General features: G+C 44.4%; 1 protein-coding gene across 1 annotated transcript; it reads right to left on the minus strand.

Moving 5' to 3' along the window:
• On the minus strand, positions 1-25663 carry RGMB (repulsive guidance molecule BMP co-receptor b). The gene is made up of 5 exons (XM_019727923.2): positions 25426-25663; positions 24400-24475; positions 20987-21252; positions 15343-15851; positions 1-3398 (listed from the first exon to the last, which is right to left on the minus strand). Exons 2-5 carry the CDS (start codon positions 24402-24404, stop codon positions 2730-2732), a joined length of 1449 nt encoding a protein of 482 aa, XP_019583482.2. The 5' UTR covers positions 24405-24475; positions 25426-25663; the 3' UTR covers positions 1-2729.
• Positions 25664-25884: the final 221 nt, after the last annotated feature.

Raw genomic sequence — 25884 nt, forward strand, 5'->3', positions numbered from 1 at the left:
TTCCACAGCATGGTATGTAACTTTATTTTTCTAGCATAATAATTTAAGGTATTTACACACTGCACACTCACTGTTTTACATAGATACTTATTCATATACCTATGAACCACATCTAAAAGGTTTCTTTGCAAAGATTTGACACACTGTGAGGTTTCCAAGCATAACAAAGAGTACAAAAAAATGTTTTGAGTCTTTTAAAGACAGCCATGTGGAGCATCTGTGAAAACCAGTGTTTTCCTCCAAGTTTTATGCTCCCCCAGGAGACCTTTGAACAGCTACAGCCTATCCATGTGTCGGAATCACCCAAAACTCTTCTGGTTAAGGAGGATTTCAGGAACCAACATGTGCAAGCAGTACTTTAGAAATCCTAGAAAAGAAAGGAAATAAAGCCGGCTCCTCTCTGGAGAAATACGTTATTTCTGGAACAGTTATCTGCGGGGATTGTGAACGTTGTCCAGTGACACGGGTTATATAGGGAGACCAGCTGAATACACTGGTACCAATACTAGTGATGTTGGATGCTTTTAAGCATCCTCTCCAGTTAAATGATATGGCAAAATAACCTTATTTTCTTTTCCCAACTATTAGTAGTGGAGGTGGTTTTGCTTTCCTTGGACAAAGGACAAAGACGTATTAATCATCTACGCTATACACCCAGATACTGTAGAGATTTCTACGATTGTTTTTACTTCACTTTTATACTATTTGCACAAAAACAGTGGTTAGAAGTTACCCTAAATATTTTCTCTCCTTCATTCTACTCAATTCCAAAACAAAATTAATTAGCTTATAGTTAGCTAATTAATTTTGTTTTGGAATGAGTTTGGAATATAGTTTCTGAACCTGGCGCATGGTTCCATAGGTGGAAAAATGCAGCCACAGCTCAGAGCTGATGGTAGGTAGGCCCCTAGCAGTTTTTATAAAAGGATGACAGGCTTACTTCCAACTTCTTGGTACGGAATCTTGGCGTAAGCAGCAGGATGCCTTCATTATGTTCCCAGCCCGGCCAGATTCTCTCGTACACCAGAAGATAGAGAGGAGGTCTGCCACCTCTACGTGAACCCACAGTCCTATCCTGTGACTGGACAGGTCAGCTCACTAAGAAAAAGAACTTCACAAAACGACATCGTCTTCTCCTGCCAGTTTGGGCCACTGGCAGTGAGTGCTACTAACCAGAGACATGGCAAAAGGAAGAAACTCCTGGCCAACTAAAACTTTGCACAAACCTGACCCAAATCACCATGATATTTAAGGTTCACTCACTTCTGTTTACACTTATGGAAACTTCAGGTAAAGTACAAATTCTGTCACCTTTTCTTGGAGCCGAACATTTCCATTTTAGGTTTAACAATATAAAGCTACCTACCCTGGAGTTCACTTCCTCAGTCTCTGTTGGGGTGGTGGTTTCCTTTTTCAGGGGTGCTGACGATGGACTAGAAGGGGTAAAGAGGAGATCTATTACCTTAGGTGGATTTTACCAAGTTACACGAGCAACTGAGTAAATAACATTCAGCTACAGATATTAGGAGGGAGGGTACCTAACTGAAGAGACCACCTGGGAAGCAGCACCGCTAAGGAGACTGTCCAGGTTAACCAGTTAGTTGCACTGAGGCAGGCAGGAAGCTTGTGTCATTACCACCCTAGTCCATTCCATCATGTGTACAGACACGGCAAACACTGATGAAGGCTATGGTGTGAAGGGCAAGAAGAGTGGAAAACATCGTGATGGGGTGAGGCTATCATCATCCAGTCCTGGGCTCATAAAGTGAGGCTGAGGAGGGCTGACTGGGAACAGTGTGTTTCTGGGCCGAAGGAGAAAGGCGGGGGAGCTAAGAACGTGGGCTTGCACAAATTAGAGAGAAGAGCAAGGTGTGACCACTGCACTTATCTTTGTGTTTTGCTTGTTCAATGAAGCATGGAGTTAAGAGAGGGAAAAAGTTTAGTTTAGACAGGGACATGAGACGAGAAGTGTGAGCTATTGGAATCCAGCAAAATGCCTGGCTATCTATGACGTTGCCGTCACCAGCTCCTTCTGACCAGTTTCATGTGGATCAGCTTCACATACCGGAGGTGCTTGGATAGAACCACCCTAGTTAATAAAGGTTAGAGTAATATTCTGCACGCCCTCTGAAAAAGTGACAGCTGTTGAAGAGGGAGGGCGTCCTAGAGATCAGTATAACAGAGCCAAAAGCACCTGTAAGGGGGAGTTAACAATTTTTCCAAATCGAGTACAGAAGAGGTGAGGACGGAGCTCAAAGGAACAAGGCGGCTCCACCAGGAGGCGAGTGGAAGCTGCACACATGGCAGGTCAGTAGCAATGGGAAAGGGCGGGAGGGAGCAGCCAAGGAGAGCTGCAAACGTCACCACTGGTCATCTTTAAAGGGGGTGCTGTGTTCGGTGTCTGTGTATATGTACTATACATACTAACCAGGTACACACATAAATATTTAATATATAAAAAATAAAGTGCTTTCTAACAGGTCCCCAGGCAGGGACATTATAAAACATTTCACAAAACTGAAAAACAAAATTGATACAATCAAAGAATACTACATCCAACATACATGAAAACAGTCAAACACATTATGTACAAACGGTGGGTGTCCCAGGACAAACATCCTGTCATATACATGGTATATACATATATACTCTCTTACTCAATATATTATGACAATATATATTTTAAAATTTTGTTATAGACAAAAAATAAACAGAACAAAAGACAACCCCTACAAAAACACAACAAGGATCAAGCATGTGAGTCCTAGACCGACAGACAAACGGTAGCCCGCGCCGGGAGCCCTGTGCCCGCTGCTCGGGAAAATGTGCCAGCGCTCCTTCCTGGGGTGCAGCGCCTCCACGTCCTCCAAGGCACTGTGGGCGGCAACGGTGAAGTTGGCATCACCAGTGGTGAGCAGGTCAAAGACGCAGGACTGGAAATAGATGTCCTTCACTGGCATCTTCTCGTGGCAGTGAGCGTTGGCAGTCTCCAGTGTGTAGCCAGGCCAGGCCTGTGCCAGGGGGGTGCGGGGCAGGGCGTGCCCCAGGATGGCCGACACCTGGCCCTGCCCGTCATCGATGCGCTCGCTCAGCGGGCAGCCGTTCACGCACAGCTGCAGGTCCTGGCTCTCCTCATAGGACATGGCCAGGTCTTCGGGCATGCGGATGGCGAGGGTCAGGTAGCGACCCAGCTGCCGCACAAACACCGTGGTTCCTATGTAGCGGGCGTGCATCTCCACATAGCGGCCGCTCTCCCTTTCCACGATACGCAGGCTCTTGGCGTCACCGTCCCCACCGCTGGTGCTGCCATCCACAAAGGCAGCTGGCAAGTCATCTGTCACAGCTTGGTATACTTTCTGATCCGTACACTCACGGTGGGCTTTGAAGATGATCGTGATCTGTGGGAAGAAAACACATGAAAGTTTAACACGATGGGAGGGAGACAGGATGGTACGTCCCTCTGCAGCGCTGCCCTCCATTCCGGAGTTGAAAGGCTAGAGACAGAAATTCAGCCCTTTGCTCCTACCTCACCAAGGAATGCTGTCACTGTGAGGGAAAATTAAAAAGTCCTATGTATTTAGAATGAAAATTCAACACAAATCTAGGGAATGTGCATTAGGAAAATTTTTTCTTTACTTTGCAGAACAGAACAGTGTTGCTGTTGGGACATCAGTAATTTTTATTGATAATTTTCCAAAAACAGATGAGCAGTGGCATAGCTCTGAGAAAAAAAAAAAAGATTCTAAGTTATGCAGAAACTTGAAGGGGCTTAATTAAAAATATACCCACCAGCACTTTGATTCCTAAAAAGTTTCTTCATTGGACTGTAAAACCATACCCCTTGACTAATCTCTACGAACTTACTTACAAACACTGAGGGGCCAAGCAGAAAATTGAGGCTGGGTGGTGGGGAGGGGTGGGGGGCAGAGGGTGGGGTGGTACATACATCCCAGCAGCAGCATCCAATCACGTGCCTCCAGAAAGATTTTTCTCTAAGTCTCTTCATCAAATGTTTCACATGACTGGCTAATCCCTGTGACAGGGAAATCCCTTGGCAAATGCAGCTCGCAACACTGGCAGAGAATAAATACCCTAAACCTAGTTACAGCAAATGTTTTCCCCAAACAGCACATGGTCCTTTAACTTCTCATTTTTTCCCCCAGCCAATTCTCAATTCTCCAAATTAAGCAGACAATTCATGGAGAAAAAACTATTGATAATACACAAACTTTCCTTTAGTGAACCTGCTTTCTTTCCTCAATTAGAACAGTTATTAAAACACCGAGCCTTTGAGCACCTTTGCCTCCAACACACTCTGCTCTGGGTGGTGGGAGGACAGAGGACTATGTAGAGACAGGGCTTTCTGGGTCGCACAAGGTGGAAAAACTATCCCGAAGGGGGAAAAAGCCTCCAGTTTGAGATTTGTGTTGTCAGTAACTGAGGTAACAGCTTATTTTTCTTTCTTCTTGAAGAAAAAAAAAAGTATCAGGTGACTTAGTCGAGGAGGAAGGTAGACAGGCCAAACACTCTACAAATTACTCTGGATGGAGGAAACCTTCCACCTCCTGCAAGGGAACTAATCAAAACAATAGACCCTTGTTAAAAAGGCCAGAAAATGCCCTGGCCCCCCTCCTGGCCCCTCTCTCTACAAGTCCTCAGCACCACCCTCAAGTTTATGTCTGAAGTTTTTTTTTCTCAACTCGGCCAGCATTTGCTCACACTATTTAATTCCAAATGTTCCCACTGGTGTTACTTGACTGGAATTTTCCAGCCATTTCATTTTACTTCAGCCAGTTATAAAGCCAGATCTGAACCAGCTGCACTGTAGCAACTGGTTAAACTCATATCCGTTGTTTGCAGCTGCAACTAAAAGCCAGACAATGTACTAGGAAAATGCTTGGATTTCTCTCTTCCTAATTACCTTGAGCCACAATTTAATTTCACTACCAGCCTTCTCACATTTCAACACCTTCTTAACAACCCAAAGGAGGTGTACCAGAGATGATTTCAGGAAATTTGTTGTGCATCCAACCATAGGACCTTTCAGAGTGAACAGGATTTTGAGCTAGATATCTAATGGGACTATAAAATAGATTTATTCGGTGGCTCTAAAGACAGTTTGACAAGTTTTTTTTTTTTTTTTTTTTTTTTTTTTTTTTAAGGCAAGCTAGGATCCCTCCGAGGTGAAAAGATTAATTCAAGTAAATTCTGTACCAGAAAGAGTTGAAAGTTAATACAGATGGGTAAATAAGAGTTGGTAATAGACTTTTCATATAATCACTGTCCTCATTTTCAACTAGAACATTCACGCTCAAATATTCAATGAACTCTTCTACAACAGCTAAGTAATCTCTTTCTAGTCTAACAAACCTCTCACATTTAAACCACGTTGGCATTATTTGCAATAATTAAGTACTTTTTTCTCTTAGGAAAATCTAAGAGAAATTAGTTTTGTTGGGACAACAAAGCAGAGATCCAATTCCAAACCAGTTTCCCAAAAAGACCAATAAGAGTCAATATCAAGAGGAGTGGAATCATTCCGTGTCTCACCAAGTCTGCTGTTTTCATTAAGCACTCCCATTCCAACCCAGGACTCATTTCAAACCCTCACACACTACGTCTCTTGCTATGCCTGTGACACTAACAGGAACTCCCACATCTTGAGAAGATCAGTTCAAGTCAAAGCTTGACCTCTACCTGACTATCTACACTTACAAAATATTCCACTTTACCTAACAGATTTTTGTCTGTCGGTCCAATTTCTTGGGACTGCTTTTTCTCTACAAGCCAAGGAAGCTGACATTTCTCTTATTGTTTCTCTTCTGGGTGAAATAATTCTCCCAGAACCAATGTATAGAATTAGCCCTTGAATAAAGTGCTGAGGGTGATGAATCGACCTCAAAGCATGAGAGGGGTTTCCTGTGTGCTCCTTTGTAGTTTAAGGATGTACCCAGAGACATACATCTTCAACGTAAATGTAGAACATTTTAGGTAACAGTTTCACATGACTTAAGTTTTGTAATGTAATTTCACTCCTCAGACAATTACAACACAAGCTCTTAAACAGCAAGCACTCAGCCATGAAGGGGGCCAGAAATCCATTTTCAGATGGTCTCCCTCTCCAGAAAAACAAAATTTATTCGTTCTTAATAATTCTTACTTTTAAAAACATTCCAAATTTAATCAGAACTTTTGAGAATTCCAAACACTTTATATTTCCAACTAGTACCTAGCAAAGCATGGAAACAGGGTATTCAAAATTGTGTTCTAAAGCTTTCAAAGAGATAATTTAAAAACACCAGCTATGCTGCTTACTTTCTCCCTCTATGAACTGACCCATCTGCTGTAATAACTCAATTTGGCACATCTGTTCTATGCCACAGCATTTATTATTGATGGATGGCATTTCTGTGCATTTAAAACATCAATGCCTTTTGTTAAACCTCCCCCACCTCAGTCCCTCTCAACCCCCACCTCAGACAAACTACTCCAGTTCTCCTCATTCATTTTTAATGTTTCACTCCCCGAGATCTTTACCACCCACCAGGTCTATTAGGAAGAGAAAGACAGCAGCTACAAATCAACCTTTGCACACATGAAAGGCAATAAGGATTTAAGGTTTGCTGTGAAGTATCAAAATTTAGAGGAATCTGTCTCTCCTTTATACTGGGATGGTTGTGTGGGGGAGGGGCGGTTAGGGAGAAGGGGAAGAAAAAAGAAAACACATTAAATGACAATGAGATAGCCAACAAAAAGGAAAACCCAAGGCACGGTCTTGCCAAGATGCAGACATATCTTCCCCAAGCTCAATAACTTTGTAAAGTGCTGCACACAGGTTTTCAAATAGCAGAATTCCCCAAAGGATTTGAACTTAACTATTTGTGCTTATTGCATTTTGGAAGAAACATTTATAGGTGTTTAATCAGGCCATTTGGCACTGCAAGTGTAGGTCCTTACCGGAACCCTCCAATACCAGAAGTGGACTTTTAGATCAAGGGACTCATCTCTCTTAAAGATGGGCCAGCAAACTAAAGTGAAATAGTCAAAGAAATTAGCTTGGAACATAAGGAAACAATTTCGATGTGTACTTGGGTAAAATTCTGCTTGTGTTAAAGGAAGCTAAATTAATTTTATTTCATATAATCAGCTAATATGTACATTTCATCAGATCCTCTGGGTGCATTATAGGTTGAAAAAGATCGCTGACTCCGAGGGAGGACAGGAGGTCACTGTGCCCACTGCCGGTTTTGCTCTCACACAGGTAAGTGGTATCCACATTCAGTCCTCTGGAGTGAGCAAAGAAGAAACCATTCCAGTAAGAGCACATGCTTCCGAGAAATACTCATGCTCTATCTCCAGCTCTAAAACACCTAATCTTTACCTCTGAGGGCCAATTTTTCTAAATGTTGAGAAGTCAGAGCCTAGAAAACTTCGAAGCACCAAAAGGAAGTAGAGGTCTCTGAAGGCACCTTCCGTGCAGTTTTTCCCTGGCCCTAACTCCCCACCTGACAGGGGACCTGTGGATCTGGGCTGGGGCTGAGCCACCCATCCAGGCTGGGAGGTACCTGTCCTTAGGTCACAGAAGACAGGAGAACTTGTTGTCTCTTCCCCTTGTTTGGGAGCAGGAAATAAAATATTCATTGAGAATAACTTTCTGTCTGAATTTCATACAAAACCCAGGAGTTTATATGGACCATATTTAATAAAAAATGTTGGGTTGGTTAATAAGTGATGTCACTGTTAATTTTCCTGGAAATTGAAGGAGAAAAGTTTGGTAGGAAGGTGTGAACTCAATGAACTGGAACATCATTGTACAATTACTACTCAGCCTATATATCAAATCTCTACCTACAGGAAGACTGAACACAACACCTACAGAAGTATATTTTGTTAACTAATTTTATTGGACTAGGACAAGATACTCACAGGAAGACAGTGCATGTGTTTTAAGAAGAGGGTGGCAAGATTAAAAATCGCACCCTAGGTTCCTTTTAGGGCTTGAGTGAGACTAAGAAATCTGCTACCTGCAAAGAGATAGCAAAATAGGTTTCTCTACCCTCAGTCTCTTTCCACAGAGCTCTGTTCTAGGAACACTCACAGGAACCCAGAGAAATGGAATGGATCAGGCTTATTTATTCTGCAGTGTTGCCCCAGGTAACACATGCAGGAACAAGGGCTGCCGTGGCTGCTGGAGGGGCTCTTGGCTGCACAGGGAGAAAGCAGAACGCAAACCAGAGGGCAGGACACCCACCGCTGAGGCTGCTAGGGTGGTCCAGGGGAGAAGCCTTCAGCTCAGTGGCTGGAAAGAGCATGCCAGAGGGAAAGGGAAGCAGGCCAGGGATGACACACAACAGGGACAGGCACAAAAAATGTTGACTTCCAAAGAGTAATTTCTGTACGGTCACAACAAGGAAGGCTGGAAGTACAAACAGGCTCAGAGACGGAAACAGGCTCGCTTCCTCATGCAGACAGAGCCAGACTGCGCTGAGCGACAAAGAAAGGTAAGGTCTGGGGGGGGGGGGGGGGCCTTCAAGTGGCAGCCACTCAGCGATCCCCACAGGGAACTTACTGTTTGTTTATTGTGTTCAGACTTTGCATCACAAGGAGCCCAGCAAATTCAGGAACTCACCATGCTTCCAGATGTGAAGTTAGGCATGTGTTGTTATGTATTATGTATTATAGACCTAGGCTGCCACTGTGGTTCAGACCAGAGGCTAAAAATAGTTTGAAAGGTGAGAGCCAGGGCCGGAGGCAATAACTCTAGGGGCAGGTAGGGCCTTTCGGGATCTCACTCCTCAAGGGGGGGCAGGGGCTGGGCCAAAGATCCCTCAGCCCCAGCAAGACCCTGAGCCAAAGCTCTGGGCCTACCTTCAACACAGCTGTCTGCCAAACCAATGGGGATTAGGAAATCACAGCCTCTTTGATCATTCTTCAGTTTGGGGAGGTGACTAAAAAAGCAAAAGGGCTCGAAGGTCTTCACAATACACTCACACTCTGTCACTTCTAGGTTCAATTGCAAGTTCCCAGGGCTATTAAAAAAAAAAAAAAACAGGCCACTCACGAACGAGGTGGTTCCAGGCCATGACTGTATATTTCAAGAAGCCAGTTAACTGGAATGCTACAAAACAATATCCTTCTGTCCTCATTTTCCCGACAGAGGGAGAGGGGAAGAAACAACACCACACAATGCATGCATGTACACACATGCACACTTACACACACCTTTAAATGGACAGATTAAATCCTGACCCCCATTTCAAGGTTTATGAAAGTCAGTGTTTAAATTATGTCATATCAGTTCTACCCACAGTATATACATACTCTGTTCCAACACTGGAAGAACCCCACCAGAATTAGCAAAATGTTCTTTTGGCGCCAACTCTTAAAATAACCAGCTAATTGGGAAATAAAAAACTCTTCTTGCTACAGACCCAGTTTCACTTGAAGTTCTTTCTAGATCCAACAGCACCGTGTTTTCACGGCAAGGCTGTCCAGTTACATTTTGTATCTTAGGTGCGTGTTGCTATTCCTGTTAGTTATCACTTACTGACAAGTCAAGCAGTTTAAAAAGTCCTTAAGTTACCCCACCCACAAGAACACAAAATTCAAAACAGTGGAAGAGCAAGTTCTACTGCAGTCAAAACAAATAAAGACAAAATGGGTAAGGTAGCATGTTTCATTGTCCAACACTGTAGGTAAGTCTTACATGCCGCATTCCACACAGGCAGAAACTGTTTGGTTAGCATTAATTGAAGCCAACGAAAAAAGCACCAACTATCCAATGTTTCCTTCTCGCCCCTTCTTCTCAAAATGTTGACTCAAAGAAAATTTAACAGGGCAGAGAGAGACATTTGGAAACGTGACAGAAAAACAAGTTCTAACTCTCAGCTGTGTATCAGACTTGGCCTCATGCCTCTACTTGAAACTATGGAGGAGTGTGGATTTGTCTGAAAGCAGCAGAGGCCCACAGCACCGCGTGGAAGCCTGCCGGGCTCGGGCAAGGCAGGCACTGGGTTAATTTCACTAACAAATGGGGGCGGGCTTGAAGGTTCCCTGCTCCTTCCAAACCATTTCTGGACTGAGTGGCACAGTCCGGGAGATTCAAAATATAGGACTTAGAAGCTACACAGATACAAACTTTACACAATTTAGACGGTTTCTATTATCATATGCTGTCTCTTCATTCCAGAGAATAGAGAGATGGTGAAAGTCTCATTACCCAGAATATTTTAATATGTATAAAGGCAGACCTTGTTTGGAAAGAACAGCACAAATAACCAAGTTGGGCCCATTCATTTTACAAAATGATGTTTTCCACTTATAGGTACATCATAGTTAATCATTTCTCCTTTTCCTGCTTTCTTTCCCCACATACACTTGGAAATCCTTTTACCTCCAGGCAATTTGCTGAAACGGTATGAAGCATAATCCGGTACAAACTAGAGCTATGCAGGAAATAGAAAGGACAAAAATAAGAACACTACTACCTGGAATGACAGCTGATTTCTGCTCTTCTAGAAACTAGTCTTTAATGTTTCAATATTGTTTCTACAACAAATTCAGGGAGGATAGGATATCTTAAGACATGCTTTCATGAGTTTTAAAGTTGAGATGGGACACTGAAAAATGAATTTAACTAAGAACTGGTGACTCTGACAAATTTTAGAAAGCTTTTTGGTATTAAATCAAAGACCAATAACCTTTGAAAAGTGGCAGCCACGGTTCTAGACCCTACTAGGTTGTAGGGGAGTAAGGGGCCATCTTGATTGTGGGGGGTGGAAAGGGAGACTGTGTCAAATCCCAGGAGTAAAAAGAGTGACCTGTGACAGTGACAGGGGGAGCAGTGTGTCCTGGGTACAGCAGACACCCCTCTGGACTAGGTCCCGGGCCCTTTCTGATACCTGTGACAACTGATCAGTAGCAGCACTTGGAACCAGCGTATGAATGAGGGTCACCAATGTTCTAAAAAGAAACCCTAAAAATGACTGGCTTTACACACAAACCCCACAATTCTCCACTGGCTACTACAAATTTCAGTCGTAAGCTTAGGCTGAGGAAGAAACTGCATTCACCTCTGCATCTCCGCACACAGTAGGCCCTTTAATGCTTGATGATTCAGATGCAGCACTAAATCAATCAGACCTTTTATCAGAGAAATGACTGTACTTAGCAAGGAGATACAAATGCAATGTTCTTTCCCCTCTGTTCCAATATGCCTCAACTGGTTTGTAACTTTTTTGGTTAGTTTTGCAAAACAAGGAGCAAACCTTAAAAAGATGGCAAGAATTACCTACACAACAGGTAAATCATACAAAATCAAGAACAATCTTGAATTTTAAGGCCTGGCTACACTGTATCTGCAAGCTTGTACTCTCTGGAAGGAAAGGGCTCTATAGTCTCAAAGAACATGCCATGTGTCCCCGCTAACAACGCTGCAGGCAAGAACGGGGTGCCCATATATTGGAAGCACAATCCAGCTGATGGGAGCATGCAGCATCTTCCTTAGTCCATAGAAATGAGAATGACCACCATGGTGTCTCCATAAACATACCAAAAACATAATGGGTTACAAAAACTTGGCTACAAAAAACGCACTAGGCCTGGGGTCAAGAGAGGACAGATTTCCAAACCTTGCTGCAGCGACATGCTTAAAAAGACAGTTGGAAGCCTTCCAATGCAAGCACGTCTGGCTGTGATCTTGTAAGCAGCAGAGAATAACCCAGAACACTGGTTTACGTGCCTACGTACTGTGTGGAACACTAGCTACATGCTACGAGGCATCAGAGAGGAGGAGGACCCAGTTCATGCTCTGGGACCCTACAAGCTAATCATATTTATCACAAGGGAACACCTGGGGTTCACAGTGTGAGGAAAACACTAAGCAAGAATGAACTACATGAACTACGTCTTCCTACATCTCTAGTATCATCACCCAGTGGAAGTTTCCAGGAATTTCCAGAAAGCAGCTCGAGTTCAAGAATTAGGGATAATTATGGATTTTTATAAATATATAGATACTGATAGGCAGAGCCTCCTCCCCTGCCCTGGAGAGCTGAGTGACACTGCCCAGGAGATAATCCGGAGCTGGTGGCCCATGGCAGCAGCGAGAGCATATGAAGCGCCTCAGTGCCCACTCCCCTGGCCAACAGTCCCCGGGCTTGGTCATGCAGGAAGACACCTCCTTCCCAAATGCAAACTGCCTTAAGGTGAGCCACTTTCTCTCACTAAAGGATGAGCACAGAAAAATCTACTGCAGGAGACCTATAAAAGGACTTGCTGTCATGCCGGGTTTCCCCTCCCACTTATAATTCTGTTTTACTGAGATTGAAGGGTAGGATAAGAAAGCTACAATGATGGGAAATTAAAATGGTTACATTAAAAGAAAAGGAAAAATTAAGCAAAGGTAAACAAATTACTTGTGCTCTCATTTCTCTTCCTTGGTGCCTGCAGGTCTGAAGCACCCCCCACAGCCAAAGGTGGGGGAGATGGACCGAGCTCACGCGGGTGTGCCAGAAACCCCTGCAGCCCTTGGGGTGGAGATGAAACCAGCCCTGGCCTGGAACACACCCACCTGGAAAGGTGGTCAACCAGGCCAACTTCTCCGAAGAGAGGGATCCTCACAGGCTGGTGGAGGGCCGAACAAAACCCCAGAGGCCCTGCCGAGAAAGCACACCTGCGCTCACCATGACAACTGGAGAAGCACCCTCCATTCCTAGGAGCAGAGCAAGGAGAAAGGGGGAGATGGGGCCACACTGTCCAGCACTGCAGGCCTAGCTGCCCTAAACTCATTGCTTCCACGTGGAAAAGGGATGAACTAGTAAGTGGCCCCTTGAGCAGAGATGACTTCATTTTCTTTGTTTAAATGTTCTTCCCTAAGCAGTGTCTTTTTGTAGAGCACACCAAGATAGGCTCGAAAATGGCTTGCTCAAGAAGCCAGGTGTCCAGGACAAGGTGCTGTCTTAGGGACGCCACTGACCGAACACCCAGGTCTAGTGCTTTAGTTCAAAGGGCCTGACCACCAGGACAGCACAGTACCCGCGATGGTACATCCAACAGCTGGAGGTACGTGTTCCGGGTCTCACACAAAAACAATTTTCGGAAAGATTTTTTTTTTTAAGTATTGCAGTAGACATCAAGATGAAAAAAACAGATCTTTCTTGGAACTTATTTCATAAGTGCTTTTTGCCTCATATTGTTTTTTATTTTCATTACCATCATTTTTTCATTGCTTGGAATTTTTTTTTAAGGTTTTAGTTTGGCTCTGGGTAGGTAAAAGGAAATTGTACTGCAAAATTTTAGGCCTTTCTTGGTTTCATCAGCACAGGTCATACCAGCATGGTGAGGGGCCTTCAACAGTAACCTTCCAGATGCTGCTGAGGGCTTTGGAGAGAGTTACAAAAAGAAGGAAAAAACAACTACCAGAGGTCATAAAGCCATAGAGAAATTTGTTGCTGAACAGCATGGTCACCAGATGTGGGGAATACTTTCCAACAGTGCAATTAAAGACCAAGCATTCTCATCATCGGTTTGAATTTATGTCAGAAGACAATTCTCCCCCTGCCCCCTTTGGAATTGGTAAAACCTTTGATCCTTAACAAACTGAGAGAAAAAGTTGTACTTTTTATTTACTAACAACTATGATAGAGTCAACCACAACTGAAATGGAATGATCTAAGTACTTCAGTGTCAATTGTTCCATCGAACCAGTATTTTCCCATGCACGCAGCACTTATTACTCGCAATAGTATTGTTTGCAGGTTACTCCTCCAAAACCTCAATTATTTTCACAATCAATGATAATTCTCTCCATTTCTAATGGAACTGCCTTCTTGAATTTCCAGTGTTATATTTTCCCAATGACTATTCCCAGCTTTTACGCCTTACGACTCTGATGCAATGATGGATTTTTGGCCATGATTTGTCTTGTACCTTTATATCATAGTTTACAGCAAATACATATTTTAATATACAAAGGAAAATCATTTGCATACTTATAAAAACCAGAGTAAGAAAAGTGTATTTGAGATGTAGGTTTTGGAAAGGCCATCTTGGGCTTGTATTGGGAGTTGAAGTGTAAACTTTTTTGAGTTCCCTTAAGATGTCTGGACCACATAACTTTTTCTAACAAGCGTCACCCCAATAAACTTTAATAAAAAAAAAAAAAATGTCTGGACCAGTGTAAGTCTTCTTTGTTCAGATCAATGACTTCTAATCTTAGATTTGACAGCCCAGGGTGTCAAATATAACGTATCTCTGGAGGTGTTATAAAACTCCCTCCACAAAATGCCAAGGGAAATAATTTAAATTCATTTTTAAAAAAGCTTGATCCTTATTAATTGTATTTTAGTCTAAACCAAATGATAAATAGAGAAAATAAACAAAGGAGATTAAGCAAGATGAGATAGCCTGTATGTGTGATTTTGTGGCTGGGGGAGACAGGGATGGAGCTAGTTACTTGGGACACTATTTTTGGGGAAAGCCCTTTCTGACCTCTTTATTTACAAATGACTAAATTAGCAGCGACTGTTGATTGAAAACCCAGTTCATAGCTCCTCTCCACCTACTTGCGCTAACGCACTGGTGCCTTCATGTTGACTTAAGAGGATTCAGTATTAGTTTCTTTAAAATCAACCAACCAACCAATCAACCAACCAGAACCACAGACACTGGCAGCTGGGCAAGGTAAGCTTAACTTACCTTTGTCAGTTTTCCCCTCAGCTTCTGACATACATTGTTATCTTGAGATTATATGGGGGGGTTATACATCACTGCTCTGCAATAACCAATTCTTAACTTGCTTGATCACCATAAGGTTAGTAACTAAAAGACCTTTGTGGGGTTTCCATTGGGAAGCTGGCTAATGGCTATTACTTTTTACTATAGCTTCCAAATTTCCAATAAAATATGTTTCCTGATGGGTTACTGCCCTCAGGCTTCACAGTTTTCTTTATTCAGAACACCCATTTCAGTCATCTGATAAATCCGAACATGGATTCCCTCATGGAGAGTCATACACATATGCACTCAAGAGACACCACTGAAAAAAGTACACATTTTTTTCATTAAACAGGCCTGCCTTTTCCCTAGAGAACTCAACTTCTCTGTTTACTTTTCATTTTTCATGATTGCTTATTTAAATTTAGATCCACATTTTACATAAGCCCTAGAATTCCAGTGAGAAATTCCTTACTAATTTTTATTTAATCCTTCATCTACCCTGCTAATTGCTTGCCAAGACCAAGCAAAGTTCCTTTTAAACTAGGTCTTTTGTATCACACTTCCAAAGTTGTCTCAAGAATCAGAAACCTGAAAGGCATTAAGAAGAAAAAAAAGTATTCTTGCCTTATTTGTAGCAGTAGCACTGGATCCAGGGACCACAGGCACATTTGTCACTTGAACTGAAAGATAATTATTATCTATGAGTGGCCAGGCCCCTTCCACTTTGCACGTCTGGAAGTGATCCTTGAAAGTTCTAAGGTGAGGATCTCCGAACAAGCCACAAAAAAGGTAATTGAGAGGGTTCTGATCCCCTCCTCTGTGTTCTCTGGCTCCTGCATGGCTGTGATAGTTACAAGGGTCATGGGTCACTTCAGGGTTGGTGGAGGATGTGGGTCCGTCCTTGGAACAGTTCCTCTGGCTCATAAGGTCACTGATACCCAACACAGCAGAATGGTATACCAAATTGCCACGGCAAGCTTTTGAAGTTCGCTGGGTGCAGCCAGCATAGGCACGTAGGGCCTTGCAAAACTCCGAGTCAAAGCCGTCAATGGCAGAGTTCAGGTGTGAAGTCAGGGACACAAAGTCTGTGGTACATTTCTGGATTCGACATTGGGCCGGCTGTTGGCAGTCACCTATGGGAAAGAAGATAAGACCACACATTTTTTTAAACGCTTCATAACTTCCTGAGCTACATGAGAAAATGACATTCTCCTCTGGGAACCGTTTGTTCTATTTCATATACTCCTATTTTAAGAAGGCCTTCAGAAACAGGGTTGCATTGTGTTTCTGTGTCTCTCACAAATAAAGCCACTGGGAGACAAATTATATGCAGTTAACTTAAAATGTTAAAGCATGGACCATTGTAAGTGATCATGAGTCCAGTCCAGGGAATGGTATATGACATATTTTATCAACTTTGCTATTGTTCTAGGTTTTGAGGAAGATTCCTTTCCTCTAAGGACAAGTAAAAGATGTGAACTTTGTTTTGATTTTGAAAACTGCATAAGTGATTTGCTTTGGAAAGTACTGCCTATGCACAGAACCACTATTAAAGCTTCCACACCTGTGACAGGTAGGAGAAAAACCTTACATTATAGTATGACTGGTTAAAACACCTTTACCCGATTCTAGTGTAGCTACAGGGTAAGTCTATCAAGAAAAAAATCCAGGCACTAAATTATTCTGCGTTTCCTGATGGATGTTTATCAACAAGCTATATAAACTAATACCTTAATAACCTGGTGTCTGCAAAGTGTACGTGTTCTTTTAAAAAAAGAAAGTGATTCATTTGACCAAGCTATATATTCACTTTTCCCTTAACATCTATGACCCTAGGATCCAAGATCCCCAGCAGTTCACCAATAAAAGTACACTAAAAAGGACAAAACACTGAAATCATGCTGCAGAAATAGATGATTCCACCAGCTATCTTTTTTTCAGAAACACAACCGGACACAGAATTCTTAGAGTATATATAAACAAATTTTTTTCTTAGATCAACAATTCATATAAACTTAATGATTGAAGCAAAGCTCAAATGAAGTAATGAAAAACCAAGTACTACTGCCCTAGAATTTAAAAAGCCAATTTTCAAATGATGTTTTGCCACTAGCTTCTCACATAAAAATTTATAAAACCTCTCAAAGCACAAAAAAACACAAGAATTGCCAACACTGGGTCAGTCATGTGTGCCAATCAGTTTAAAATTCTGTTCCATAAAGTAGGAACAGGACAACTGAAAAGAAAAATTCTTTTCTTTATCATCCACCTCAAATTTTATAGACCTGAACTGTAATATGTATTTGTATTACTTAAACATTCTTTATAGGTCTCTAAACTAAGGAGGAAGTCTCAATCTCTTAGGTTCCTCATCTGAGAAATGAGAAGGTTGTTCTAAAATGAACTGTGACCTTTTTCAGGCATAAAAAAAAAAGCAGTTAGTAGAGTATTATTAAATATGTAATTATTTAAAGATGTGGGCATACAAACTTCAGGATAATATCAAGATTTAGGATTTCATCTGATAAAGACTTAAAACTAAACCTATTAAAAAAGGTTTTTTTTTTAAATAAAGATAATTTAAAAAGATATGTTAATCTTTTCAGTAAACTGCTTTTAAATCTGAATTAAACAGCCTGTAGTCTCCTTTCTGTCTTCAACTGGGGAGAAAAGGGTAGGAGATAACCACCTCTCAGGATACTTCCCCCATTTTTACATTTTAAAGACCCAAAGGGAAAACTGTAGTCTAGATTGGATATTTACTTTAACCTGAGTAAAATAGAAGATTAAATTAATCACAAAATCATCATGTGTTTGGCCTATTTTGTGTATGCACATTCCAAAGTTAACAAAAGGAGCTCCAATATTTATAGATTTCCTCTCTCCAAAGTAGATCAAGTCATTTTCAACTATTTTTACAGAAAAAAGCAAAACCAAAATCAAACAAACAAAAAAACACCCTAAAGTCATTAGAGCCATTTTACAGATGGGAAAATCAAGGCAAAAAGGATTTTAAAGCCTTGTCCTGGCCGGTTCATACACTGCTAGTATGAACCAGGGACATGGTATCTTTCCTCCAATCTCATTACCCTTCCTCCACACATCATGTCTCCCCTAAATTCTTGACTCTCACAATGGTACTTGACAGCTTAAAAAAAAGACTTGAGTAACTACTGTATCAATTTTGTTTTTCTGTTTTAAGTTAGATTCACAGCAAATAGAAAGCAAGGAAATAAAAACTGGGCCAAGATCACTCAGTAATAAACAGCGTTTAGAGTACAAATAAATGACAGCACAAGAACTTTCCGCTAAACTTGCAGTACCTATGTTCTTTTTATGGTCTATAAAATCTATCTGAGCACACATTTACTTATAATTATTTCAAATAGTCATAAAATATCAAAAGTCAGAACAGCATGGAAATGCAGATGCAACTGTTCAGAAGGGATGAGAAGCAGAATTTATTTTTTAAAATATTTAAAAAATTTATTGGGGCAACATTGTCTAGTAAAATTATATAGGTTTCAAGAGTACATTTCTATAATACACCATGTATATATTGCATTGTGTTCACCACACAGAATTTAGATTCCTCCTCCCTTACGTTCCTCCCTCCTCTCCTTCCCTTTTTCATAGTAGGCAGGGGTTGATTCCTTTGAGAAAGCTCATAAAACAGAACTCTTTGGGTTCTTTTGTTTTGGATGAGGTTTCTAACAGCTTTTTCAAACAGAGATGATGGGAGGAAGGAGGGCTGACTAGAGAGAAAGTGCATTTGGGTCAGCAGTTTCAGCCGATCGCAGGCTCCTGTATAATGACTAATTTGCAGCCTACACCCAGAAATATTCAGGCTTCATGAATTTATAACGACAATGCACCCTTTGCCTGTTACAGGCGGTAAAGTAAGCCTCCTGTCAAAATGCCAAGACAATGCGGAGCAGAAACAATCTCGAGGATGTAGCCAAGAAGGCCATGAAGCGTATGAGTAAGCAAGTAACTCCCATATTGGATCTCCAGTCAGGAACTGCAGAGGTTTACTTAAGTGGGGGGAAAAAAAAAAGTAAATAAAGTACTCTTTTCATTTCTCAAGGGCAGGATTCAAAACCTGCAGGTATAGATCCCTATTTTTCAAGTCAGATCATCTATGATCAGTGTGATGGCATTTTCATTCCAGTTAATGAAAGTGCTAAAGGATTTCCGGGTCTAGAACTTTCGTTAATGATTTAGACATAAAGACCTCACCATTCAAAAGTTTCCTCAAGGCCAGGACTGCACGTGTGAATTTGCAGTACAATCACCAGTTTATAATAAAAGACACAAAATATGTTGAAGTGGAATTAGTGAAATGTGGAACCATATGGGGTGCTGAGGCGAATTACATGGATCCCGGCACAGAACATATGGCAGGCCATCTGCAAAGAGCACTCTGCTAGGCTCCCTGCGCTGAGAAACAACTGCACTTCAATAGCACCGTCCTTCAAAGAAATCTCTCAAAAGGAGCCCTCTTTTCTATAACCAGATTAACTGCTCCACTCCAACAAGTTGCCACCACACCAACTCTGGCTACAATACAATGGGACTTCCGTGAGGACACATTAGGATACTGAGTGAAATTTGACATTCCAAGTTCTTGAACTAAGGCACCCTAATTTTTTAAACCTTTCAACCAACTTCTTAGGTCTTTAATGGACCAGCAAAGAAATCTTCAAGGACCACATTCCAATCCTGTCATGAGAACCTATGGCAACTAAGAAACAATATCCAAGAAGTCAACAGACAGTCCCGTCTAGCACTTCAATTTCCATTTCAAGAAACCTACAGTCTGACATTATGGACACATATTTTTCACACAAAACACTCCTGAATATATCTTTTGATATGTCGTGACAAATTTCCCATGTGACTTTAAGCAGATTGACATTATTTTCTAAGGTTCTAAAGTCATCGATGTAAAGCCTTAATCGTTCTAAAACTTGCCATCACACTCTTAGACTGCAGTTTATGTTTTCCCAAGTGACAGTGTTAAAATGCAGCTGTTACATCACGATGCAAAGCTACGCCAAGTTATGCAAAGTAAACTAAGCCATCTCCTTAAAAGCCATATTTTCCCCTATTATTTAAAAGACCGCCCAGATTTTTAGCACAAGCTGGTATGACTTAATAGATAGATACAAATGACTCCCCACATTTGGGTAGCATTACAGTTCAGGAGTCTTCAGATCAGAGCATTGTAACTGCTGCCATACAAATACAGGACAAAAACATCTTGCAGAAAAAATTTATTTTACGTTCCAATTATTTTCAAACTAAAAATAATTTCTTTCAATTTGGCATTTTAAAAATTCTTTGTCTGGACAAACTCCTAGAAGTGGTCGTGTTTGTAAAGGGCGTCCTAGATCCACCCACCCCCTAACTTTCCTGAGAGTGCATAACGCTGACATTTAACATTGTGTTAATGAAACGGAAAAGAAAAATAGTATCACAGGCTAGAAGGCTCATCCGCAGGCATACTTCGCTAGGAACAGATTCCTCACTGTTGCTTCGCAGGGAAAGCGCCGACCTCCAGAAAGCAGCATATCTGTCAACCCCTCGGGGTACACGCGGCTAGCCACAAAGCACGAGTTTTTTCCGAAGAGTTTGAAAGCTGAATTAAAAGCAGCTTTCGTAAATACGAAAGAAATTCCTGTTTAAAATAGTTTAAGTTACTCCGACATTAACCTCCAAGTTTACAAACTCTGGTGAAAATCTTTCCATGTGGTGCGTTTTCTTCGCCTCGCCGCCACCCCCCAACTCCAGAGCAGCAGCACAAGGCTCCTTGTCTCCTCTCCGAGGAGAGGCGGCGGCGGCGGCGGCGGCGGAAACCTGATCCCAGCCTGACTTTCAGTAAACACCAATGCAAAGAGCAATAAAGCATCCGGAACATTTGTCTCGGGCGCACAGCCCCTACCGCCCCCGCCCGCTAAATCTTTGATAAGAGGCTGTTTGAGGGGAGATTTATCAACGATCCGAGCGAAGGCGGGGAAGGCCGGAGGGAGGAAGAGAGGGAGGGGAAAAGGCCTCTCTTCTGCGCCCAGGGCGCGCCGCACCGTCGGCGGGTGTGTTCCTGACCCCGCGCTGCGAGCCCGGCTAAGGTACATGTCAGGGGTTCGTGAGGCCTCTCCCGTCGCGCCACGCCGCCCTTCCGCCCCAAGCGAGCGCCTTCGGAACCCAGAGTGTTTGGGAACAAAGCACTCGGCCCTAGGGCTGACTCCCTCGCGCACGCGCCTCGTACCTGCGTGGAGCAGCCCGAGGCTGAGCAGCAGCAACAGCAGCAGCGCCAGGGGCGGCGGGCAGAGCCGGGGGCGGCGGCGCTGCTCAGCCCCGTCGGCGGCAGCGGAGGCGGCGGCGGCGGCGCAGGAAGGTGCTGCTCTCAAGCCCATGCCCGTCCATGCAGGTCTCGTGGGCTCCGGCGAGGGCGGCGGCGCTGGCGCCGTGGCGGGTCCGGGGCCGTGGCTGCGGCATGGGCCGGGGGACTCTCCTCGCTTCCTCTTCTTCCTCCTTCAGGCCCGCGTCGAAGACGGGCCGCCGCCACCGCCGCAGCGAGCAGCGCGCCGCGGGCGGAGCGAGTCGGCGGCGGCAGCAACGGGGCGCAGCGGCATCGTAGCGGCCAGAGGCGGGGGGCGGAGGGAGAGGGGGCGGGAGAGAAGACACAAAGACTGTGAGCGAGTGCGGAGGTCGGTCCCAAGCACACGGGCGCCCCGGCTCCAGCCAGCGTGGGCTCTGCGGGTGTGGAGCGCGGGCGTGGACCCACAGGAGGCGCGCCCAGCCCCAGCTAGCAACCGCAGGCCGCCCAGATATCTCTGCGCGAAGGCCCCCGCAGGCAATCAATCTCAGCCCCTCACTGCCGCCCCGCCCACCCTACAGTCACCAATCCCCGTCGCCCACACCCCCGGCACGCCCCGCCCTCCCTCCCCATTGGCTGAGAGTGCGGGGCCTCAGGACTCAGCCCGCCACTAGCAGGGCCCAAAGTACCCACCCCCGTGCCTCCTCCTGCCTCCTCCCTGCTCCTTGTAATTCGAGTTCCGCGTCTGCCCGCTGCGGGTCTGGTCCGCAGCGCCCGGGCCGGGTTTCCTCTCGCTACCTCTTCTCCTCTCCCATGTACCCTTTATTGCGATTTACTGTTTCCTCGAACCCAATAGAAACAGGCGATATTCACTCTGCCTTGCCATCGTTACAAAGGAACTGGCCTTTGACCTCTCCTTGAATTAATGTGATTGGGTTCAACTTCCCTCCAAGTTTTTTTTTTTTTTTTTTTTTAAATCACCCCATTCTGTCCCTCCACTTCCAGCTGCAGGAGGAAACGAGCGCTTTTACCCAGCGCCGTCCGGCAAATCCTTTCGCAGCTAATCACATCTGCGGAACCCCATTTCGAGCCTATTGCGGACGTTTGGTAACGCTAGCACCCAGCCGCGTTGGAAATCCGAATGTGACCCGCGGTCCGGAACAGATTAGATGGGCTGGGAAGGTACCCGCCAGCTCCTGGCGGAATTGGCAGACAGCTGTGCGAGGCCCAGGTGTTCTTGTTCCTTTGACGTTTCCCTTCCTGAAAGCAGCCGGGGGGAGGGGTCTGAGAGTGGGCGAATTTCAACGTGTTCGGTTACAGTGTAATTAGATTAATGAGGATAGTCAGTTTTTAATGCAGTGTAGAGTAATTATGGCATGATTTGTTGTTGCTCAGTGGCATTTTCATAGTCTATTAGATTAATTCAGTGGCAAGTCAGTTTCTACTTTTGCGATTGGATGGCTCCAAAACGAGAGGGGAAACCAATTGTCTGCCGGAAAACAGGCTGCTAAGCGGAGACATAGGAAAGTTTGCCATGAGGTTGATAATAGGTTCCAATTTGTTATCAGTAGGTGTGAAGTGGTATCTAATCTCAAGAATGGCCTCAAAGGCTGGGAGCCACTTAGTACTGCCCTCGCCTTTGCCGCTCCTCAGACAGCTCAGAGCTGCCATTTTACATTCACTTACAGTTTATCCAAATCGAGGTTTGCAACACTACCCGCTACATTACCTCTAATTAGGAATTTGGTATCAACCATGGACATGTTAATATTCCACGTTACAGTGTGCTAATCAATGGGCCAGGATAATTGGTGGCAAACCTTGTTTCACTCTAGTTTACTTATTAGACACATTAAGAACTGTACGAATCACTAGGTCCCTTATGAAGGATGCCTATCTTTTTACTATAAGTTTTTATTACTTATTACATATCATGATGACTCAAGTGGTAAATACACCTTTCACTACCGAAGATATAATCCAAGCTTTGTGTCCATCCATAATATGCTTAATAATAGCTTCAGAATTGCCTGGAGAAATGACTTTTGGGGGGGAGATATCTGATATAATTTTTAGATAATACTATGGAGTAAATACTATTAGGCCAAAATTTTACTCTCTTGCAATTACTACATATTATCAATGAAATAAAGTTAACTAAATACTGGTTAACGAAAAACGTCTTTTAAAAGTAATCCAATGTGAACACTGTTTTTCATAGTATTTTGCTAACAAGGACTAGCGGTAAAATGTTTCTTTTGGTTTGACCCAAGATTTGAAACCGCTATGAAAGAAACATCCCACTTTATTGAACATATTTAAAAACACACAATTAAGAGTTAAGGATCAAATTCAGTTTAGTTTAGGCCTTTTCGCCAGTGACCTATGATTTTTTTCCGCGTTTCTCATCTTTCCCCCACCCCCCAATCCTGTTCCTTTAGTATAGGGGTGCTCTCGGTTTTCTTATCAATAGAGGGCGCCCTCGAGTCACTGCAAATCCTAGTGTGAAATGGAACTGCTCTTAGAGGAAAAACTTCGTTTCTTCTAAGGTGCTTTATTGCTCCTCTGTTGTAAAATTTGACGGGCTCAAGATTTATAAGCCTAACAATTCACTTTTTATTGCTGCATAAGTGTTCAGCCGGCTAGAGGAAAATGTTAATTTTCACAATTAGACCGCAAGTTGGTTCCTATTTTCAAGACTTTAGGTCAGTTGACGCACTCTCTGGGTAAATTCCGCCTGCTACTAGCAAGATCCCGAATCGGCTTGGAAAGCAAGAGTGTGGTGAATGATCGCTTGTAGCGTATTTACTTCTCCAGCTCGTATGCTGCTGGATTTTAAGACTCCACAAAGAAAAAATGAGGGAGGGAGTTAGAGCACACTTAAAATCGATGACTTATAAAAGTTTTACGTTTTAATCAGAAAAAATATTGTGAAGTGACAGTTTGTACAACTACAAATCCACCCTGTTTCTTGCCACTTGTACCCTTTCTCCTTTCGTCTTTTTTTCAAGAAGGAACGATAAGACCAGAACAGTACAATTAGGGGACCCAGCAAAGCAAGTGGATAAGAATTAAAACACATGCCAGCAACATTAATGGATTCTAAACAAGATGCGGTTTCTTTCCCTGTTCCCCTGTTAATATACCTTTGTTTCCAGAAATCTAACACGAGAGTCTGTCTGCTTAACAGCTCAACTGGGGAAGAGGAGCCAGGAATCAGTCCCGGGGTTGCTATTTGTGTAACCCATTCCAGAGTAAGGGCTCCCCCCGCCGCTCCCAGTCCACTGAGTACGCAAAGCCTGGGCTGAAACAGCCCAGGAATCGGACAGCCCAGCAGCAAGCAGCTCTTGGATTGTACTTACATCATTCTTAACCCTTCCGCTCCTGGAGGGGGCTTGGCGGGATCAGGGGGCCACCGAGCTCCGTAACACGCAGGACCTGGGTGTGAGACAAGAGCCCCAGAGCCCGGCGTGAGCGCTGCGCCCCCGGAAGGCGAGAGCCGCGGGCGTGCGTGAGGCTCATCACCCGAGCGTACACCACCAGACCCCGCGATCCCTGCGGGCTCCACCGCGGCTCGCACTGCTCAAAGCGGCAGGTGCAAAAAGCATTTGGGAGCCGCTTGCCAGCACGCGGAGGTAATGCGCTTCCTGTCCATTTATCTCAGGAAACCAGCGCAGCCTTCCCTTCGAAACAAAATTAACCTCTCATTAGCCAGCCACTCACTCCCGAGAAGGCCTTAAAAGCTTTACCAGCTCGCTAATGTATTTAGGCTTTTCTTCCAGGCAAACGCAGCCATGGCGGTGACTGCCATCAGCGTCGCGGGTTCCTCTGGGTTCCCCGGGAGCCAACCGCCCTCCTCCCCGCAGCCTCAAATCTGAGAAACTCTGGCTAACCCGGATCCCAGTGTGTAGTACTGGGCAGAACCTACACCCTTGAACAGACTTCATATCAGAAGCAGCCAAAACAAGCTCCCGCTAATTCCACGAGGGACCCTTATACCAAAATCTCAGCTCCCCTGTCCTCAAGGGAAGACACTTCCATGGCCAGCTGTCCCCCGGGTCCTGGGCGCTGACTGTCCTTAGGAGCGCCAGCCCTGTCCCGAGCGGGTGCGGAAAGCAATGGTCAGGGACATCGGGGTTGTGTAACCTAGGATCTAGCTGATTCCAGGAGTGAAGAATCAAATGTGATTCTAGATCTGCAAGTGACTAAAGGGGGCCTTTTGGAGCAGCTGGGGTTTTCTCACTCTGGCTCCCCGCCGCCCTGAGGCTGGCAGATTTATACCACACAGGTGGACGGAGACCTAAACAAAACAGTCCCGACCGCTGCCTGCCGCTCGCCCCCCACGTCCCTCTGGCCCACCGCAAACTTCAACAAAATAAACAACTCACCACAGGCATTCCCTTGTCTGCAGCGCGACGCTTGCCAGCTGGGAAAATAAGCCGCAAGCCACGCGGCCGGGGCGCAGAGGGAGGGCAGCGCAGCTCCCGCCTCTCACCCCCAGGTGGGGGCAGTGGTACCCGGGGGCAGGAGCGAGGCTCCGCCTCGGGGGCTGTTCTCCCCGCTCCGCGACTGCGGAGTGAGCACTGGGCGAGGGGCTACACGCTTCCAGGCAGCGCGATCTCTCTGCTACCTAGGGGAGGGGGCGGGGAGGCAAATCCCTCAATTCCCTCCCGCTGTATCTCCCCACCTCCAGTGTCAAAGAAGACCAAACCTGGGGACCTCCACCCCACCCCTACAGTACTACACTGCCCCCTGCCGGCACTACCGGGATCTTTCTAGCGCGGCTGAGGAGTGGCGACTAACCGAGTCCCAGAACCCCAGCCTCCAGGTCCTGGCTCAGCCCTCGC

The sequence above is a fragment of the Rhinolophus sinicus genome, linkage group LG03 (genome assembly GCF_036562045.2).
Source record: "Rhinolophus sinicus isolate RSC01 linkage group LG03, ASM3656204v1, whole genome shotgun sequence".
NCBI lineage: Eukaryota > Metazoa > Chordata > Mammalia > Chiroptera > Rhinolophidae > Rhinolophus > Rhinolophus sinicus.

What these genes read in the sequence shown, in the direction of transcription:
- RGMB (XM_019727923.2), bottom strand. An exon ending in CCTCGGGCTGCTCCACGCAG is followed by an intron (nt 15,852 to 20,986) that starts GTACGAGGCGCG and finishes TCTTTCCCATAG; the next exon opens with GTGACTGCCAACAGCCGGCC. An exon ending in GTGCTACTGCTACAAATAAG is followed by an intron (nt 3,399 to 15,342) that starts GCAAGAATACTT and finishes TTCTTCCCACAG; the next exon opens with ATCACGATCATCTTCAAAGC.